The sequence below is a fragment of the Oncorhynchus gorbuscha genome, linkage group LG14 (assembly GCF_021184085.1).
Source record: "Oncorhynchus gorbuscha isolate QuinsamMale2020 ecotype Even-year linkage group LG14, OgorEven_v1.0, whole genome shotgun sequence".
Classification (NCBI taxonomy): Eukaryota; Metazoa; Chordata; class Actinopteri; order Salmoniformes; family Salmonidae; genus Oncorhynchus; species Oncorhynchus gorbuscha.
The window spans coordinates 59,725,743-59,747,306 of NC_060186.1; the positions used below are offsets into that span (position 1 = coordinate 59,725,743).

Below are 21,564 nucleotides of genomic sequence, written 5' to 3' on the forward strand. Positions count from 1 at the left end.
CGTCATTTAGCAACTTTTAGCAACAAATCAACCTGCCTCTAGCAACTTCCCCTGAAAATGAGTTGGCAACACTGGGCAGGAACACCACCGGTATGTGGGTAGTTGATGTGTTCAACACTAGCCTTGCGTGGCCATCCTTCCAAATCTTGTCTCAATGAATTGTGTTGGAAGTCTGGAGAAATCCAGTATAGGATTCTGGGTTTGAATGAGAGTGTAGGTTTCTGTTCAAACCTTTATCTAGCGCACCTAACTAACTGGTTGATAAACTGAATCACGTTAGTTGTTACAGGGGTTGGAGCAAAAACCTACAGGATGGTAGTTTTCCAGGAACAGAGTTGGTCAGCCCTGCAATAGTGATTTGGGATTTGTAAAAAAAAAAAAAAAAGTAGGGGCCAATAAATAATTAAATAATAACAGTCATTTGGATGGGAACTATTTCACACTGGGAATATTTGTACATGATACAACAGGCACACCTGGGTGTGTTAAGAACTGGAACACTGCTGTTTTTCCACTCGTAACCATTTCCTGTGTGTATCAAGAATGGTCCACCACCAAAAGGACACCCAGCCAACTTGACACAATTGTAGGAAGCACTGGAGGCAACATGGGCCAGCATCCCTGTGGAACGCTTGACACCTTGCAGAGTCCATGCCCTGACGAATTGATTCTGTTCTGATGGCAAAAGGGGGTGCAACTCAAAATTAGGATGTTGTTCCTAATGTTTTGTACACTCGGTGTATATATTTAAATATATATATATATATATATATGTATATATAAAATCATTAACCTATTTGTATTACATTCGCTTCAATTTTCAATAGGCTACAGTCCTTAAAGGTATAGTTCACCCAAATGACAAAAACAACACTTTGGTGTCCTTACCCTGTGAACAGTTATGACAGTAATCCATATGCTTTGTTTTAGTTTCCCTGAAACGGTTTGTGGCACAAATTTCATTCAATTCATGGGACCAATGTTAGAATTTTTACGCATCATGTCTAAATTATCCGAAAGTATCTCAAATGAATTGTGAAGCTCAACAAAGTCACTGTTTTGAACATGATGTGTGAAAAATGCTCATTTCGGTCCCATGACTTGAATGGGATTTGTGCCATTAGCATGTGGAAACACGTACTGCCAAGGACACTACACTAGAGCATGGAATCCTGTCATAACTTGTCCATAGACATCTAACAGGGTAAGGAAACCTATCCTTAAGGACTGTAGCCTACTCTAGTGTGCTTGTCCTCTTGCTCAGTTGTGCTCTGTGGCCTCCCACTACTCTTTCTATTCTGGTTAGGGCCAGTTTGCACTTTAGTTTCTTGCCAATTTCTCGCATGGAATAGCCTTCATTTCTCAGAACAAGAATAGACTGACGAGTTTCAGAAGAAAGGTCTTTGTTTCTGGCCATTTTGAGTCTGTAATCAAACCCACAAATGCTGATGCTCCAAATACTAAACTAGTCTAAAGAAGGCCAGTTTTATTGCGTATTTAATCACGACAACAGTTTTCAGCTGTGCTAACATAATTGCAAAGGGTTTTCTAATGATCAATTAGCCTTTAAAAAGTATAAACTTGGATTAGCTACGTGCTTCTACACCTGCATTGCTTGCTGTTTGGCGTTTTAGGCTGGGTTTCTGTACAGCACTTTGAGATATCAGCTGATGTACGAAGGGCTATATAAATACATTTGATTTGATTTGATTTGATTAGCTAACACAACGTGCCTTTGGAACATGGGAGTGAAGGTTGCTGATAATGGCCTCTGTACGCCTATGTAGATATTCCATAAAAAAAATCTGCCGTTTCCAGCTACAATAGTAATTTACAACATTAACAATGTCTACACTGTATTTCTGATAAATTTCATGTTATTTTAATTGACTTTTTTTGTTGCATTTCTTTCAAAACAAGGACATTTCTAAGTGACCCCAAACTTTTGAAATGTAGTGTAATTGTTTCATGATGCTTGCACAAGCCCCTGTTCAGGATTTACCCACCAGCATTAAGTGACAACAGCAGGCTAGTAAAGGAAACTGAACACCATTATTTAAAGAATTCTCTAACACAACTCACTTGCCCAGACAAGACGAAGTTGTTTCTGCTAGACCTAAAACCGTTGGAAATACTGGAATAGAGGAAGGACACATCCCCGAAGGGATTTGGCTGTATCCATCATTACATCCTGTATTGGTGATGAGCTCAATACACATTGTTTTTCTGTTCTGGTCTTGGTGATATGCTACATTCTGGATTTAAAAATAGATGGATTGTTGATTGTTTGTACATTATCAACATTTGCATACAAAATCCGCTGGTTCTAACCAAGGAACCTGTTTGACCTAGGCAATCTGCTGGTTCTAACTGAGGAACCTGTTTGACCAAGGTGAGGGGCAGCCCTTAAAATACAGTACAGGTAACCGGTGAGACAAAGTCCATACAGAAAGAGAGAGAGAGAGAGCGAGAGAGACTCCATCATCTCCATTCGTTGATAAGGTATGCTGACTTTAATATATTGTATATTGCTAAAAGCTTGTATCTAGAACCATACCACAGGCCAGTGGTTCTCAAACTTCTCCTGAGGACCCACAGCCATCCCATGTATTTTATCTACTCCAGAGCTAACACATCTGGTTAAAATTGTCAACTTATTATCAAGTCCTTGACTAAGTGAATCAGGTGAGCTAGTTCAGGGCTACAATAAAATTGTGAAACGTCTGGGGGTTCAGAGGACGTCTTCATTTAGATATTATATAGAAAACAATGCTTGTGGTATCCTCTATAACAAAAGTCCCAAATTCCAGTATCTCAGAAAATATTGTAACCATTATATGGTTTGGAAAAAAGTGTTGATGCTTTGAACGATAGAACCCCTTTGTCTGTGTAAAGTATTTGTTGTCCTTTTCCAGTTTTCCCGTTGGCTCACCATGGTTGAATATAAAGTAAAGGTGACTACAGGGGAAGTTCTATTCTCTGGCTCATCTGACTACATTTATGTCACACTCATTGGAACAGAGGGGGAAAGTGAGCGCACTAATCTTGACAACTATGGCCTAGATTTCATGACTGGGATGGTAAGTTACCAGTGAGCAATGAGGGGAAATGCTTAATGCTGCAATATGTAACTTTTTGGCCAACCTGACCAAATGCACATAGAAACATGAGTTATAAATCTGTCATTCTCATTGAAAGCAAGCCTAAGAAGCGGTAGATGTGTTCCATATGTTCTATTTCTATGCTTCCCGTTCTTAAGTTTAGTTTTTGCCTCTTTTACTTTGTGTTATACACCAGCTTAAAAAGGCTGAAAATACTATATTTTTGGTTATTGAAAATATATTTCACCACGGTTTAGACAGTACAATGATTCTCTACATTATCTATGTTTATTTTTTCACATAAACTTAAATTAGGTGAATTATTAGAATTTTAGCAACCAGGAAATGGATAGCAATTTATTCGTAGTGCACCTTTAATATAGTTAATGAATAAATATTTATAATAAAGTATCAATTCATTGATTAATAATAATGTATCCCCTCAAAACAAAATTGTCAACTTATTATTAATATATATATATATATTAAAGTACCAGTCAAAAGTTTGGACATACCTTTAATGCCAAGAGTGTGCAAAGTTGTCATCAAGGCAAAAGGTGGCTACTTTGAAGAATCTCAAATATAAAATATATTTTGATTTCTTTAACACTTTTTTGGTAACTACATGATTCCATATGTGTTATTTCATAGTCTTGTTGTCTTCAGTATTATTATACAATGTAGAAAATAGTAATAATAAAGAAAAACCTTTGAATGAGTCGGTGTGTCCAAAGTCAGACCCCATCACGTTTTCCACATTTTATTACGTTACAGCCTTATTTGAAAATGGATTAAAAAAATATTCTCATCAATCTACACACAACACCCCATAATGATTAAGTGAAAACAGTTTTCTAGACATTTTTGCAAATACCTTATTTACATAATGATTCAGACACTTTACTTAATACTTTGTTGAAGCACCTTTGTCAGCGATTACAGCCGTATTGGGTATGATTGCTACAAGCTTGGCACGCCTGTATTTGGGGAGTTTCTCCCGTTCTTCTCTGCAAATCCTCTCAAGCTGGGGCAGCAGGTAGCCTAGTGGTTAGAGCGTTGGACTAGTAACTGAAAGGTTGCAAGATTGAATTCCCAAGCTGACAAGCTAAACATCTGTCATTCTGCCCCTGAACAAGGCAGTTAACCCACTGTTCCTATGCCATCATTGAAAATAAGACTTTGTTCTTAACTGACTTGCCTAGTAAAATAAAAATACATTAAAGTAATCTCTGGTTGGATGGGGAGCGTCGCTGCACAGCTATTTTAAGGTCTCTCCAGAGATGTTAGATCATGTTCAAGTCTGGGCTCTGGCTGGGCCACTCAAGGACATTCAGAGACTTGTACCGAAGCCACTCATGCATTGTCTTGGCTGTGTCCTTAGGGTCGTTGTCCTGTTGGAAGGTGAACCATCTCCCCAGTCTAAGGTCCTGAGCGCTCTGGAGTAGAGGCTGACCGATTAATTAGGGCCGATTTCAAGTTTTCATAACAATCTCTAATCTGCATTTTTGGACGCAGATTATGGCCGACTACGTTGCACTCCACGAGGAGACCACCTGTTACGGGAGTGCAGCAAGGAGCCAAGGAAAGTTGCTAGGTAGCATTAAACTTATCTTATAAAAACAATCAATCTTAACATAATCACTAGTTAACTACACATGGTTGATGGTATTACTAGATTAACTAGCTTGTCCTGCGTTGCAAATAATCTGTGCTTTGCGGGCGGAGGCAGTGCAATTGCCGTACAGGCAGTGATGCAACCAGGCAGGATGCTCTCGATGTTGCAGCTGTAGAACCTTTTGAGGATCTCAGGACCCATGCCAAATCTTTTTAGTTTCCTGAGGGGGAATAGGCTTTGTTGTGCCCTCTCCATGACTGTCTTGGTGTGTTTGGACCATTCTAGTTTGTTGGTGATGTGGACACCAAGGAACTTGAAGCTCTCAACCTGCTCCACTACAGCCCCGTCGATGAGAATGGGGGTGTTCTCGGTCCTCCTTTTCCTGTAGTCCACAATCATCTCCTTAGTCTTGGTTATGTTGAGGGATAGGTTGTTATTCTGGCACCACCCGGCCAGGTCTCTGACCTCCTCCCTATAGGCTGTCTCATCGTTGTCGGTGATCAGGCCTACCTATCAACTCCCAAGATTAGGCTGGCAATACTATAGTGCCTATAAGAACATCCAATAGTCAAAGGTATATGAAATACTAATGGTATAGAGAGAAATAGTCCTATAATTCCTATAATAACTACAACCTAAAACTTCTTAACTGGGAATATTGAAGACTCACGTTAAAAGGAACCACCAGCTTTCATATGTTCTCATGTTCTGAGCAAGGAACTTAAACGTTAGCTTTCTTCTCCGACACTGTGGTTTTGCATTATTTAAACCAAATTGAACATGTTTCAATATTTATTTGAGACTAAATAGATTTGTATTTCTGTATTATATTAAGTTAAAATAAAAGTGTTCATTCAGTATTGTTGTATTGGGCGGCCAGCTCTAGGAAGAGTCTTGATGGTTCCAAACTTCATCTATTTAAGAATCATGGAGGCCACTGTGTTCTTGGGGACCTTTAATGCTGCAGACATTTTTTTGGTTCCCTTCCCCAGATCTGTGTCTAGACACAATCCTATCTCGGAGCTCTACTAACAATTCCTTCGACCTCAGGCTTGGTTTTTGCTCTGACATTCACTGTCAACTCTGGGACCTTACTGTATATAGACAAGTGTGTGCTTTTCCAAATAATGTCCAATCAATTGAATTTACCACAGGTGGAGTCCAATCAAGTTGTAAAAACATCTCAAGGATGATCAATGGAAACAGGATGTTCCTGAGCTCAATTTTGAGACTCATAGCAAAGGGTCTGAATACTTACACTACCGTTCAAAAGTTTGGGGTCACTTACAAATGTCCTTCTTTTTGAAAGATTTTGATTTATTTTCCCATTAAAATAACTTCAAATTGATCATAAATACTGTGAAGACATTGTTAATGTTGTAAATGATTATTGTAGCTGGAAACAGCTGATTTTTAATGGAATATCTACATAGGTGTACAGAGGCCCATTATCAGCAACCATCACTCCTGTGTTCCAATGGCACGTTCTGTTAGCTAATCCAAGTTGATCATTTTAAAAGGCTAATTGATCATTAGAAAACTATTTTGCAAGTATGTTAGCACAGCTGAAAACTGTTGTGCTGATTAAATTAACAATAAAAGGGTAGTGTATGTAAATATGTTTTTTCTGCAAACATTTCTTAAAGCCTGTTTTCGCTTTGTCATTATGGGGTATTGTGTGTAGATTGATGAGCAAGATGTAGTATTTAATCCATTTTAGAATAAGGCTGCAATGCAACAAAATGTGGAAAAAGTCAAGGGGTCTGAATACTTTCTGAATGCACTGTAAATATATTTACATATTTTGTGTTTTTTATCGATAGATACAGTGGATAAATGATTGAGATGAGGAGAGAATGGAACATAGAATGGAACATAGAATCAAAATCAATTACATCAGCTGATATCTCAAAGTGCAACAAGTCAGCACCTCAGGAGTAAATGTCAGTTGGCTTTTCATAGCCGATCATTGAGAGTATTTCTACCGCTCCTGCTGTCTCTAGAGAGTTGAAAATAGCAGGTCTGGGACAGGTAGCACGTCCGGTGAACAGGTCAGGGTTCCATAGCCGCAGGCAGAACAGTTGAAACTGGAGCAGCAGCATGGCCAGGTGGACTCGGGACAGCAAGGAGTCATCATGCCAGGTAGTCCTGAGGCATGGTCCTAGGGCTCAGGTCCTCCGAGAGAGAAAAAGAAAGAGAGAATTTGAGAGAGCATACTTAAATTCACACAGGACACCGGATAGAACAGGAGAAGTACTCCAGATATAACAGACTGAAACATAGAATGGAACATAGAATGGAAAGAATGGAACATATAATGGAAAGAATGGAACATAGAATGGAACATAGAATGGAAAGAATGGAACATAAAATGGAAAGAATGGAACGTAGAATGGAAAGAATGGAACATAACATGGAAAGAATGGAACATATAATGGAAAGAATGGAACATAGAATGGAAAGAATGGAACATAGAATGGAAAGAATGGAACATAAAATGGAAAGAATGGAACGTAGAATGGAAAGAATGGAACATAAAATGGAAAGAATGGAACATATAATGGAAAGAATGGAACATAGAGTGGAAAGAATGGAACATAGAATGGAAAGAATGAAACATATAATGGAAAGAATGAAACATATAATGGAAAGAATGGAACGTAGAATGGAAAGAATGGAACATAGAATGGAAAGAATGGAACATATAATGGAAAGAATGGAACATAGAATGGAAAGAATGGAACATAGAATGGAAAGAATGGAACATATAATGGAAAGAATGGAACATAGAATGGAAAGAATGGAACATATAATGGAAAGAATGGAACATATAATGGAAAGAATGGAACATAGAATGGAAAGAATGGAACATAGAATGGAAAGAATGGAACATAGAATGGAAAGAATGGAACATATAATGGAAAGAATGGAACATATAATGGAAAGAATGGAACATAGAATGGAAAGAATGGAACATATAATGGAAAGAATGGAACATAGAATGGAAAGAATGGAACGTAAAATGGAAAGAATGGAACATAGAATGGAAAGAATAGAACATATAATGGAAAGAATGGAACATAGAATGGAAAGAATGGAACGTAGAATGGAAAGCTGTGCAGTCTGTGTTTCAACCCATGCCTCCAGGAGCAATGTGTTGTTTTGGGGCGGCAGCGCTATTGTCAGGACCGAGCACATTCTAGGGATATTTACATGTGAATAGATATTTTGAAGTGACCTTATCTTGAGGTGCTATGGCTTATCTTTGAGGACCAGCAGAACCAGTTTACCCTGCTCACTGGTTTCCCTTTTAAGAACATTCGTTGGTCCAGATTGTTAAAAAAAACACTTGAAATCCTTTCTGTCAACTTACCTGTATATGTCCTTGTCTGTACATTACCCCCCTAAACATTCCATTTAATGTTTAGGGGATATTCATAATGAATGTGATCTTGCTCTTCAGCCCAAGCATGTAGCTAGCTATTCAACACCCTGTATTTCTCCATTCTCTACAGACAGGGACCTACACTGTTACCAACCCCACGTCTCTGGGGCAACTCCTCCTGGTTAAACTGGAGAAAGAGCAGTACCTGTTCCTGCCAGAAAATGAGTGGTTCTGCTCCAAGGTTGTCGTGACGACACCTGAGGGTGACGTAATCCTCTTCCCTTGTTACAGATGGTTGTCCAGAGGGGAAATTGTGGAGCTGAGAGGAGGAAAAGGTGTGTCCTGATTCAAAATTTGTTCTGAGGATACTCTAATGTTATTTATAATCCTGCTCCTACTATAAGTGTGTAATACATCTTGTCCTCCTCTCCACTTCACAGCCAGGAAGATTTTTGAGGATGAGCTCCCTCTACTGGTGCACCATCGTAAAAAGGAGCTGGAGCTTCACAAGAAACTGTTCCAGTGAGTGTTTTTACCAGTTGTTTTTGTAGGACTGTCTGCAGCTCAACACACAGCAGACAACAGTCAGTCAACTTGTCTGTACAACACTTTTAGATTGATTGTGTGTGTGTCTTCTTGTCTCACCATTAGGTGGATTGTGTATGCCGAGGGAGTCCCGCACATCAATAACGCCACTGAAGTCTCAGCCCTCCCTTCTGAAGTTAAATTTTCTTTCTCCAAAATGTCAGAGTTTATCTACACCAAAGCTGCAGCGTAAGTTCAAAGCAGACGGCACGCCTAAAGCAGTTTAAATTCCCACAACAGTACCAGTGTAACATACTGTATGTTCGACAGAGGAGGCTGGTGAGGGAAGGACAGTTCATAATAATGGCTGAAATGTAGTGAATGGAATGTATCAAACACATGGAAACCAGGTGTTTGATTCATTCTATTCCAGCCATTACTATGAGCCCATCCTTTGATTTTAAGTGCCACCGCCGATGCTCATCCAGATGCACAGAACCTTTCCTATGACTGTGAGGGAATAACCATTGCCTATAACCTGTCTCTTCCCGTCTTTCCCTACCAGTATAGCTGAGCTCAAACTGAAATGCCTGGTGAACTCCACCGAGCAGTGGAAAGACCTGGAGATGATGAAAACTGTTTTCTGGAAAAATAGAACACCCATTTCAGGTAAGAGACCTGATCCATTGAATTGGATATCAACTATAAGGGTCATTTTGAGACATCAGTAAAAAGTAACTCCTACAAAAATAGGGGATTCATTTTTTTAAAATCCATTCCTTCTAGAGTATGTCTCTGAGCACTGGAAGGAGGATGACTTTTTCGGGTCCCAGTTTCTGAATGGAACCAACCCCAATGTGATCCAGCGCTGCACAACGCTTCCCCCCAACTTCCCTGTCACAGACGAGATGGTACAGCCCTTCCTGGAGGACGGGAGTTCCCTGGCGACGGAGATGCAGGTATGAATTATGAATTAGATTGTAAGTTATCTTGCAACTCTGAAGTGGGATGTGATGTTCCCTAAGGTTCAGGGCTTGGATCCCTTCTGTTCACTTTATACATGCTATCCTTTTGTAACATCATCCGTGAACATCCGTCCTTTTTTTTCTTTGTCCTGTAAATAGCATTAGCTACTGCTTAACCACCCACAGGGAACAGATGTCAGTTCAACTTCTACTTTTGATTTACATTTGGTTGAGTTATCAACTAACGTGAAATCAACAAACAATTTCACCATGTCCTTGGATTTAAGTTGCAAGTTGGGTAAAAGAATACAAAAATAACCTATGTTGATGACTTTTCACGTTGGTTCAATGTCATCCCACTGAATATTTTTAGTTGAAACAACATTTATTCAACCAGTTTTTGTCCAGTGGGTACTTTAAATTCCATGTTCCCATAAAGTCTTCACCTCTGATCCTATCCTCCCTACAGGAAGGAAACATATTCCTTTGCGACTACAAGAGGCTTGAGGGTGTGCCAACCCGGGTGGTCAATGGTAAACCATTGCCCCTCACGGCTGCCCTCTGCCTGTTCTACAAGAACCCAGAGGACAAACTGCTGCCTATCGCCATCCAGGTACAGTACACATACCTGGAAACAGGGGCAGATGTTACAATGTTGCAAATGCTTAGTAAATATGTTCCTCAGAAGTGATGATTACTTCTGACCTCTGGGTTTCTCTGTTCTGGTCCTGTATGGCTCAGTTGGTAGAGCATGGTGCTTGCACTGCTAGTGTTGGGGTTCAATTCCCAGGACCACCTATATGTGAAATGTATGTACACATGACTAATGTATGCACACATGACTCTGCTAAATGGCATATATTATCTCACAGCTGGAGCAGCAGCCCTCTCAGCAGAACCCTATATTTCTGCCTAGCGACTCGGAGTACGACTGGCTGCTAGCCAAGATCTTTGTGAGAAACGCAGATTTCTCCGAGTTCCAGATCAGCTACCATCTACTGGGCACTCATTTACTGGCAGAGGCCTTCACTATGGCAACCTTCCGGAGCCTTCCTATCATGCACCCTCTCCACAAGGTATGACAACCTGACACAGACTGGGGTCCCACCAAACAATGAAGTGCAAGAAAATGCACGTTATAGTCCCTGAGCTGTAAATTCAGTCATAAAACAAATTGTTCACCTTCTCTTTGCTCATTTTTCTTTTGTTCTTTCGATTTCCCCTCTGTTTCTGCATAGTTGCTGATACCCCACTTCCGTTACACCCTGCAGATCAACCTTCTTGCGCGAAAAAGACTGATTAGTCCTGATGGACCCTTAGCAAATGTACGTACCTTAAATGCATTGCTTCGTCCGATACAATTCCATGTTTACCACTTGTATTGACGTAAACTTTTCCTTTCTTTAGGGTGCTATGGGACTGAAGGGGTTGAAGGAACTCTTGAAAAGGGCACAATCAGAAATCACCTACAGCTCCCTCTGTCTGCCGGAGAACATTGTTGCACGAGGACTGGAGTCCATCCCCAACTTCTACTACAGGGAGGACGGCCTGAAGCTGTGGAACATCATCAACAGGTGGAGCTATTTATTTGAATAACCCCTAATGGCAAAATTTGAATAACACTTCCCTATTATTCTAAATAACACAACAGTATGGGCTGAAGCTTGATATCAATACTGTTAGTAGCTAGCTTGGTTTACTGAACATGCCATTAAAAATGTGTTGTGCTGTGAAGCTTTGTCAAGGGGATGGTGGAGCACTTCTACTCCTCTGACAGTGAAGTGTCCAGGGACTCTGAGCTTCAGGACTGGATCCACGAGATCTTCATCCATGGGTTCCTTGGAAACAACAAGTCAGGTACGTTACTTATGAAGTATCAGTCAATAAAACCAAGAAAGCTACACTGTTGTGACGTGTTGTATTACCTATCCTTCTCATCCACTGATGTTGCCTCCACAGGAATCCCTAAGCGATTTGACAAAGTGGAGGAAGTTGTCAAATTCATTACCATTATTATCTTCACTGTGTCAGCTCAACATTGCGCCCTCAATATGGGGCAGGTGAGTTAAGGAAGAGAGCAATTAAAGTAGCCAGCTACACACTATAGAATTTCATCAAAAATTGAATTTAGGCTATAATCACATAGTTCATGTTTTGTTTTAATATAGCAATGTTACTTAAACTCAAATGTACTTATTTTGCCTTTTGACCATTGGTTTATACAAGGATGTCTCTCTTTCCTAGTTTGACTATGGTGGTTGGGTACCCAACAACCCCCTGTTACTGCGCAAAGCTCCTCCCACCACGAAGGGGAGCTCAAGCATGAACACCATTTTGGAAGTACTGCCAAACATCAGCACTACTGTTAATAACATGGCTTCCACATGGCTGCTCAGCAAGAGATACTCAGACACAGTGAGTTTGTCCCCTAATTGTTTTACCTTGTAAGTCAAGATCCGCTATGTTTTTAGAGTCATGTCTGTAATATGGTGCAGTCACTGTTGCTTTTGACAAACCCATTCATAAATACGAGTCTGATTTGTTCACTTCTAATCTAAAATATACGTCACTTAAATCATGTTTGTGCTGTCTTCCTTAGATTCCCCTTGGTACATACCCAGATCAACACTTTGATGAGGCTGTCCCCATGCAGATGATTAAGCAGTTCCAAGCAGAGTTGTCCTACCTCAGTCAATCAATCATTAAGAGGAATGCACTACTTACACTACCCTATAACTACCTGAACCCTGCCGAGATGGAGAATAGTGTATCCATATGATTGAGCTTAGGCCCATTCAAATTATTACAGTTTACTTAAAGATGCAGTCTGGGATCTTAAGATTAACAAATTAATAACATATTGTACTGTTGGGTTCTGAGAAAATGGAATATACTTATTCATGTCACTGAGGGAGAGAGGGTAATGTCTAACGTAAACATTATATAAGGTATCCTATTGAAATATTGAGTGCAGGGAAGTGATCACGTGGCAGGCATTGATAAGGGGAGAGAGGCATGGATTAGTGATGAAGGGGGGTCTAGGTCAGGTCACTTTAAGGGAGAAATACAAGTTTAGCACTTAGTGTCCTGCCTAGCAGTAAAGAACCATGTTTGTACAGATGGGTAGGAGGAGACTCAGCCTAGGAGGAAGGGTTAAATATCAGTGCTTGTGAGAAAAGGTTTTTGTATAGTTTTTACTCTGAGAATTAGAATATAACAGTACAAATTCTATTGAAGAAGGCACTGCTTGCTATACACATTAAATGTTTGGGAGTGTGCGACTTTCTTTCTTCTTACGAATTGGATTCGTAACATATCATACTAAATGTACAAAACATAACATATCATACTAAATGTACAAAACATAACATATCATACTACATGGATGGCGTAGTAAACAATTTGATGACGGAGTACACAAAAAATGGGACCTGTTTTGTCTAACTACTGGCTGAAATTATACCAAGGCTCTGGAGCATCACTTCAATCATCAATGATAGCCAAAATGGCTAACCAAATTGAAGATCTAGAAGGCAGTGAAGTCCTGAAGTCACTGAGTACCACAGAGTCCTGGATTAAAGTCGCAAGAAAGGGCTACCAACTTTAGAAAATGGAACTGCAATTGTCTTTATAAAGAATGCATTAATAAAGTGGATTACAAATGAAATCCTCTTTGTATCTCATTCCATACTGAGTCGTATTGTTCATCAGAATGCAGCCCATATTTGAGATGAATGATGATTAAATCCCAAGGACATTGCAGATATGGAAAGTTTTAATAGATAATCCTCATGCTATAATTTGCCCTGTCCACTTGCATGGAACCATACTCCTGTTTGATTCAGACATAGACACACCCCCTTAAGATAGTCAAATGAATGTTCAGAGAGAGAGAAAAAGAGCGCAAAAGAGAAACATTCCACCTGCACTTGTCTACATTCACTAAAGAGTGGTATATATTCTAGTACATTTTTGTCCTATCTCAGGTTTGTTTGTTTTTGCCGTTGACTAAGCATGGCAATACTAGTACAACACCAGTACAAAATATATCTGAGTACTGGTGGCTTTCTGCACTCTTCTACCTCTGACAGTATATATGCCACACTGATCGGAACGGACGGGACAAGTGAGCGCACAAACTTGGCCAACTGTGTCCTAGATGTCATGACTGGAAAGGTGAGTTATGAGCTTTGCGTACCTCACGTTGCTTGACAGTGGCAGATTGTCTTTTTTTGTCTGTATTTTTTGCATATATTTTTTTGAACCCTACAGTGAAACAAATATAAAAGCGAATCGATAACTGAGTTGTTGCAGTTAAGAATTGCAAATATGTGTAATAGCCCTTCACTCAAAGTATACACGACTGATTGTGGTAGAGGCACCATGAAGAAGGCAGATTTTTTTTCTAAAATATCACTTTCAAGGCTGCTTTTAAAAGTGTGATTTCACCTAAAACAAAACTGGCAACTTCAAACAATATACAGGATTATACATAATGTCGATATGAAGATGTTCACAGAATTGGTCAAATAATTTTGGCAACATTGCTGGAGACTAACACGGTGTGCAATATCATGCTGTATGTTCATTCATGAGAGGTAGAGTGTAGTATGTATGTCAAATATTGATAAGGTGAGACATTTGGGTATCTTAAGCACATGTGGGACATTTGCATCAGCCGTTTTCTCTGACCGTGACTGGAAATTAAGATTGTCATGCAAGTGAGTTGGAGTGTTTTTCATATTCACTCACCATCATTGTAGAGTCTCGAGGATGATGGCATTCTATACTAGTAGTGACATGTATAAGGTGACAGGCCTCAAGGAGGATAGTCTCCTAAAACATTTTTATAGTATTTTTAAAAGGTTAGTTCACTTCCAGGTGCCACCTTGACAGCCCCAGAAGTGAACTTTTTTGCTCATGTGGATTTTTACACTGTTTGGCTCTGCTGTAAAAATGGCATGTTGGACAAAAAACCTTTTGGGCAAAATAAAAAATATTTTGGTCAAAATTACTTGCCTTATGTAGGCCTAAACACATCTCCATTCTCTACAGACAGGGACCTACACTGTGACCACCGCCTCAAGTCTGGGGCAACTCCTCCTGGTTAAGCTGGAGAAAGAGCAGTACCTGTTCCTGCCAGAAAACAAGTGGTTCTGCTCCAAGGTTGTCGTGACGACACCTGAGCATGATGTCATCTACTTCCCCTGTTACAAATGGGTGTCCAGAGGGGAGGTTGTGGAGCTGAGAGGAGGAAAAGGTGTGCCCTGAATCAGCATTTATTCAGGGAATATAATACCCTAGTCAATGTTATTTATCATATAAGTTCTGCATAGCTGTATAACTTATATTGCAAGAATGTAGCTAAGATGTGATACATTTGCCTACTTTGCTCATCCTCTGTCATCCTTCTATGCCTCTCCACTTCACAGCCAGGAAGGTTTTTGAGGATGAGCTCCCTCTACTGGTGCACCATCGTAAAAAGGAGCTGGAGCATCACAAGAAACTGTTCCAGTGCGTTTTTCACTTCCCAGCTCAACACACTGACATAACTGTCCATCTGTATAATGCTGTAGATTACTGTGTGTATATGTACACATGTCTCTGTAACTGTATCAACACACTGACATAACTGTCCATCTGTATAATGCTGTAGATTACTGTGAGCACATGTACACATGTCTCTGTAACTGTATCAACACACTGACATAACTGTCCATCTGTATAATGCTGTAGATTACTGTGAGCACATGTACACATGTCTCTGTAACTGTCCATCTGTATAATGCTGTAGATTACTGTGAGCACATGTACACATGTCTCTGTAACTGTTCACATTTCTTTGTTTCAATAAGTGCGTGTTCTTGTCCCACCCTCAGGTGGAATGAGTTTGCTGAGGGACTTCCCCACATTAACAGTGCCAAAGAACTCTCAGCCCTTCCTGCTGAAGTTCTCTTTTCCTTTTCCAAAGAGGTAGAGACCATCTACACAAGAGAATCAGGGTAGGTTCAAAGCAGTGCATAGAACCCACCAATATAAAACCCACCAGTGCATAAAACCCACCAAAACCCACCAGTGTAGCATTCTTCCATCTAAAGATGCAAACACAAAACCATCCCTAAGACTGTGAGGTGGTAATGACATAACATGAAGGAAATATCCCTGTAACCTTTCACCTTTCGCCTTCAACCCCATCTACCCTCTTCCAGAATGTTTGAGCTCAAACTGAAGGGCCTTGCAGACTCCACCGAGCAGTGGAAAGACTTGGATAAGATGAAAAAAGTATTCTGGTTCAGAAAGACACCCATCTCAGGTAAAAGAGCAGACCCCTCAAGTTAAAACATCAAACACAGGGTGCATTATTAGATGTAATTGCAGCAAACAGCAACTTTCTCTTACATCAGTGGGCCCTACCAGCTTAAAAATGATACCAAATGTCCTTGCTCTTCAAAACCATACACTTATTAGGCTAGTGCATACTGCCATAACTCTGTCCTAGTGAGACGTGTTTGTTGAATCAATCTAGAGATGTGTTTAAGCTTACACGGGCATAATACCTCCATCCTAGAATATGTCTCTGAGCACTGGAAGGAGGATGACTTTTTTGGGTCCCAGTTTCTGAATGGAACCAACCCCAATGTGATCCAGCGCTGCACAACGCTTCCCCCCAACTTCCCTGTCACGGACGAGATGGTACAGCCCTTCCTGGAGGACGGGAGTTCCCTGGCGACGGAGATGCAGGTATGAAAAACAAGTTGGTCTTGGCCACGCCTTGGATCTCTAAATATGCTGTATAGATTTGTATTTTATCACACGTGGGTGGTGCTAGTTAACAATACAATGGAGTTAGAGGAAGGGTTTCTTCCCCTAAACTGGTGGTAAAATGTAATTTGGTGTTGCACAGGGTTCATTGCTTGTGCCCCTGCTGTTCCCTTATACAACCCCTTGATACCTTAAATCGTATATTTTGTCTTTCTGCTAGTAGGAGCCATTGTGTGAGCGTCATGAACTACTATAACTACTTTAAGTAAATTAAATTAGACCACAAACTTCCATCAAGCCTTAACTTCCATCTTCTTTTGTCCTCCCTACAGAAAGGAAACATATTTATTTGCGATTATAAGAGGCTTGAGGGTGTGCCAACCCGGGTGGTAAATGGTGAACCACTGCCTCTCACTGCTGCTCTCTGCCTGTTCTACAATAACCTGGGGGGCAATCTGACACCTATCGCCATCCAGGTACACACACCTGCACCAATGGCATACTTAAGTGACATAGACATTAGGGTCAAATGGTAAACTAAAACATGCAGCTGTCTTCAGAAAATGTTCTAGACAATTCAGCATAAAGCTAAAAAATACAGATGTAGGGTCTTAATTTGATCACCTTGTTGCAGGAAAACTTTTAGTATATTTGAGGTTTAAAGGGACTTCTGAAGTTTGTAATTTCCACTTTGAAATTTCAGACTGGATTTTCCCTTACCAAAAAAGTATAACAACCCTACAAAAATGTCCATTAATTATAATCCACTTAATAATTCACATTTCCTGTTGCTGAAGGATTATTTTCCTCCTGTAGCAAACTCGCTCAAATTAAGATCCTACATCTGTAGTACCATCCTAACTGTTCCACAAAGCTCAACCAAATGTCATTAGAAAAAAAAGAATAAAACAACCATTAAACAACAATTTAAAAATAATTTAAAAACGAGAGAAAGAATGTCTTGTTAACAGAAAAGAAAGGAAAAAACATGCTAAACGCTTCTTCTCAAAACAAAGCTACTTTCCATAGTTATCATTACATCACAGCCCCTAATCAATGTCATGTATGTACAGTATTCAAGGCTATTTAAATTATAGATCTGAGAAGGGAGAGTCAGTCCATGTTTGGATCCATATTTGAATGTTGATATGACATTAATACGTTTATTTGCCAAAATGCTACATGTTTGTGTATTGAGAATTGTACCTGAACAATGTTGTCATAAAAGTTATTCCTTTGGTTCTGGGTTTCTCTGACCTCACAGCTGCAGCAGCAGCCCTCTCAGCAGAATCCCATATATCTGCCTAGCGACTCTGAGCACGACTGGCTGCTAGCCAAGATGTTTGTGAGGAACGCAGATTTCATTGAACACCAGAATAGCTATAATCTGCTGGGCACTCATTTACTGGCTGAAGCCTTTGCTATGGCAACCTTCCGGAGCCTTCCTATCATGCACCCTCTCCACAAGGTATGACAACCTGACACAGACTGGGGTCCCACCAAACAATCAACTATCAAAAAGTGTCTTGTTTCAAGATGGAATCCTCAATAGGGGAAATAGCACCATTGTCCGCCCCAGCACCTTTGTTATTGTTTTTGTTGTGTGGATGAAACGGACGTGAACTGCGTCGATCAGTGTGGTAAAACAAATTGCAATACATATTCTCCTGTTCTGTCACGTGTGCAATGATATTCAAGGGAAAAACACAGTGTTTTCGTTGTTTGCAGTAACTTATTTGTTTTTATAATATCCCAAACGGATGTGGCATTTTCACCATTAATGATTAAATTTTTTACTTCAATTTACTATGTTAAAATAATGGGATATCAATATGTTAAACATGACCCGGGGCAGTGAAAAACATGATTATCCTGTCTTTTATATATTTTTCCAAACTATGAGGTTGAAATAATACAGTGATATTGTGAACATGGTGATAATTCCCTTTAAGTGCAAGAGGTGTTGGAAAAGAAATACTGAAATTTCAGTTTGTTTTGATGGGAAGGAGTTTCGACCTGCCTGGTGACATCATCAAGTGGTAAATGAATTAATAGACCAATAAGAAAGAGCATTCCAAGCCTTTTTAGTTTTTAGTTTCCCCTTTCCCACTTAGACCACTCCCAGACAGTCCTAGCAGAATTCTTGCTTGAGAAATTGCTCCTTGCTAAGAAGCTACTTGTGTTTCTTTTTGACCATTTTAATTGAAACAATCACAGTAAGGTACTTTATTATTACTCAGAAATGATTTGATATTGAGATATAAATGGCTGCATTGGACCTCTTAAGGACCCCTTTTTTTCACCAACACCGATCCCGAATACGTTTTTAACAAAGATTTTTCAATGTATATTTGTAACTTTCTTTACTTCCCTCTTCCTAATTGTCTGTACTCGGTCCAGTTGCTGATTCCCCACTTCCGTTATACCTTGCCGGTAAACACCATTAGCCGTGAAATACTTTTTGGACCTGAAGAAGGCTTAACTAAGGTATTTAAATACAGTAAAAGTATACACAGCTTAAAAGCTAACCCAATAGACATTACTACCCTAACGATAATAAATGCATATTTTATTGAAGTGTCCCAAAAATTACAAAAAAGTGAACATTTATCCAGGACACCACTTTAGGACTGGAGGGGTTGAAGGAACTCTTGAAAAGGGCACACTCAGAAATCACCTACAGCTCCCTCTGTCTGCCGGAGAACATTGTTGCACGAGGACTGGAGTCCATCCCTAACTTCTACTACAGGGAGGACGGCCTGAAGCTGTGGAACATCATCAACAGGTGGAGCTATGGCTACACTGATGGACATATCAGTAATACCTTAGTAACCTTAATGCCCAATTAAATCATTGTATTGTAAAAAATAAAACAAACATATATAAGTGCTTGATTGTTGTGATGTGAAGCTTTGTCCAGGGGATGGTGGAGCACTTCTACTCCTCTGACAGTGAAGTGTCCAGGGACTCTGAGCTTCAGGACTGGATCCACGAGATCTTCATCCATGGGTTCCTTGGAAACGGAAAGTCAGGTATGATGACTCATCAAATGAACAGATGAAATGTCACTGTTGTAGTTCTATTGTTTAAGATCCTTCTCCTCATCCGCTGATGTCACCTTCCCAGGAATCCCTGAACGTTTTGACACAGTGAAGGAAGTCATCAAATTCATCACCATGGTGATCTTCACTGTGTCAGCACAACATTCTGCTGTCAGCATGGGACAAGTGAGATGAGGAAGAGAGCAAAACAAGTTAACAAATTACATTGCAGGACTGATAAGTATATATATTGTATATATAAAATATGTATTTTTATTTAAAAAACATAAATAATATATATATATATATTTTTTTGTTTGTTTGTTTTGTTTACATATGACTACTTTCTCTTTCCTAGTTTGACTACTGCAGCTGGGTACCCAACAGCCCCATATTTCTATGCAAAGCTCCTCCCACCACTAAGGGGTGCTCTAGCATGAGCACCATTTTTGAGACACTGCCAGATGTCGGCTCAACAGTGAGGGGAATGGCTTCCACATGGCTGCTCAGCAAGAAATACTCAGACTTTGTGAGTTTTGACCTCAATGATTTGACCCTCTTAGATATGGGAATTTTTTGAGTCATATCTTTGATGTGCTGTGGTCACTGTTGCTGCAGTCATTGACCCTGTTTGAATACAATTGCGTCCTTCCTTTCTCCCTTCCCACCCTATTTGTTTGAGGTAATCACAGGTCTCTGTGTGGGTTAGGTGAAAACATTGTTTCCACCAGAGGAGGCTGGTGGGAAGAGCTATAGGAGGATGGGCTCATCGTAATGGCTGGAATGGAATGGATAGAACAGAGTCATGTGGTTTGCATATGATTCATGTGTTTGATACTGTTCCAATTATTCCTTTCTAGCCATTACATTGAGCCAGTCCTCCTATAGCTCTTCCCACCAGCCTCCTCTGGTTTCCTCCCCATTGCTTTCACCAATCTCACATTTACAGATCAGCTATTTCCTCAAGGAAATAAGAAAAGAAGGGTGTATTTTTAAAGTATTCAAACAGGGACATTGTTGCTCAAGTCTAGTCTATACCTGACACCAATGAAGTGGTGGGAAAAGTAGATTTGTCATACTTGAGCAAAGATACCTTCATCGAAAACGACTCAAGTAAAAGTGACAGTCACCCAGCAAAATACTACTTGAGTAAGAATTTTAAAGTATAAATATACTTAAGTATCAAAAGTAAATGTAATTGCTAAATATAATAGGCAGTGGCATACTCCAATACTCAGACATAATGTACAAATTAAGTATTTGTGTTTAGTGAGTCCACCAAGTCAGAGGCTGTAGTTATGACCAGGGATGTTCTCGTGAATTGGACAATTTTCCTGTTCTGTTAAGCATTCAAAATGTAACGAGTACTTTTGGGTGTCAGGGAAAATGTATGAAGTAAAAAGTACATTATTTTCCTTAGGAATGTAGTGGACTAAAAGTAAAAGTTGTCAAAAATCTGAATAGTAAAGTAAAGTATAGATACCTCAAAAAACAACTTACTGTAAGTAGTACTTTAAAGTATTCCTAATGAAGTACTTTACCCCACTGCTCCAATGATCCGACAGGCCTAATCATCACAAATACATAACTCACTCATTTGCTTCTTCTTATATCTGGAGATTTTCTTCTCCCACAAAGTAATAAATTGGAATATCGTCTGTTTTCCTCAGATCCCCCTTGGCTCATACCCAAATCAATACTTTGATGAGACTGATGGATACTTTGACGTGACCAAGCAGATGATGAAGCACTTTCAGGCTGAGTTATCCTACCTCAGTGAGTCGATCACTGAGAGGAATTCCATATTTACACCACCTTATAACTACCTGAACCCTGCCGAGATGGAGAATAGTGTATCTATGTGAGCCGGTTCATGTTACCATAATGACTGAGCATGCAAAGTTGCTCGCAAGCCCTGTAGTACAGGGCATAGTAGTGTGTCCAAGGAATACAGTATACCCTGCTGCCAATAACCAGTTATGCAAATCTGTTACTAATTATGATCATCAAAGTGAACATTTTATGTAACCTTTGGAAAGATGGAGAATGTAAATATACTCCATCTTGTCTTCTTTGGTCTCAATAACCATGTTTTATTGCACTTCCTCTCAAGTTAACAGGTGGTAGTGAGCAGCTTTATGTACTTTTAATGATCAAATAAATTAAAGTT

The 21,564-nt window shown here is 39.8% G+C and overlaps 2 protein-coding genes across 2 annotated transcripts; both read left to right on the top strand.

The window, feature by feature from the left end:
* The first annotated feature begins 2,106 nt into the window (after positions 1-2,106).
* On the top strand, positions 2,107-13,246 carry LOC123995239 (hydroperoxide isomerase ALOXE3-like). Its single transcript, XM_046298696.1, has 15 exons — positions 2,107-2,502; positions 2,916-3,080; positions 8,232-8,436; positions 8,542-8,623; positions 8,753-8,875; positions 9,192-9,295; positions 9,413-9,585; positions 10,061-10,204; positions 10,464-10,667; positions 10,830-10,916; positions 10,999-11,165; positions 11,327-11,448; positions 11,551-11,651; positions 11,836-12,006; positions 12,191-13,246. Exons 2-15 carry the CDS (start codon positions 2,934-2,936, stop codon positions 12,368-12,370), a joined length of 2,010 nt encoding a protein of 669 aa, XP_046154652.1. The 5' UTR covers positions 2,107-2,502; positions 2,916-2,933; the 3' UTR covers positions 12,371-13,246.
* Positions 13,247-13,755: 509 nt separating this feature from the next.
* LOC123995544 (hydroperoxide isomerase ALOXE3-like) lies at positions 13,756-21,490 on the top strand. The gene is made up of 14 exons (XM_046299180.1): positions 13,756-13,767; positions 14,647-14,851; positions 15,024-15,105; positions 15,471-15,593; positions 15,801-15,904; positions 16,160-16,332; positions 16,686-16,829; positions 17,618-17,821; positions 18,754-18,840; positions 18,969-19,138; positions 19,264-19,385; positions 19,480-19,580; positions 19,753-19,923; positions 21,065-21,490. Exons 1-14 carry the CDS (start codon positions 13,756-13,758, stop codon positions 21,257-21,259), a joined length of 1,893 nt encoding a protein of 630 aa, XP_046155136.1. The 3' UTR covers positions 21,260-21,490.
* Positions 21,491-21,564: the final 74 nt, after the last annotated feature.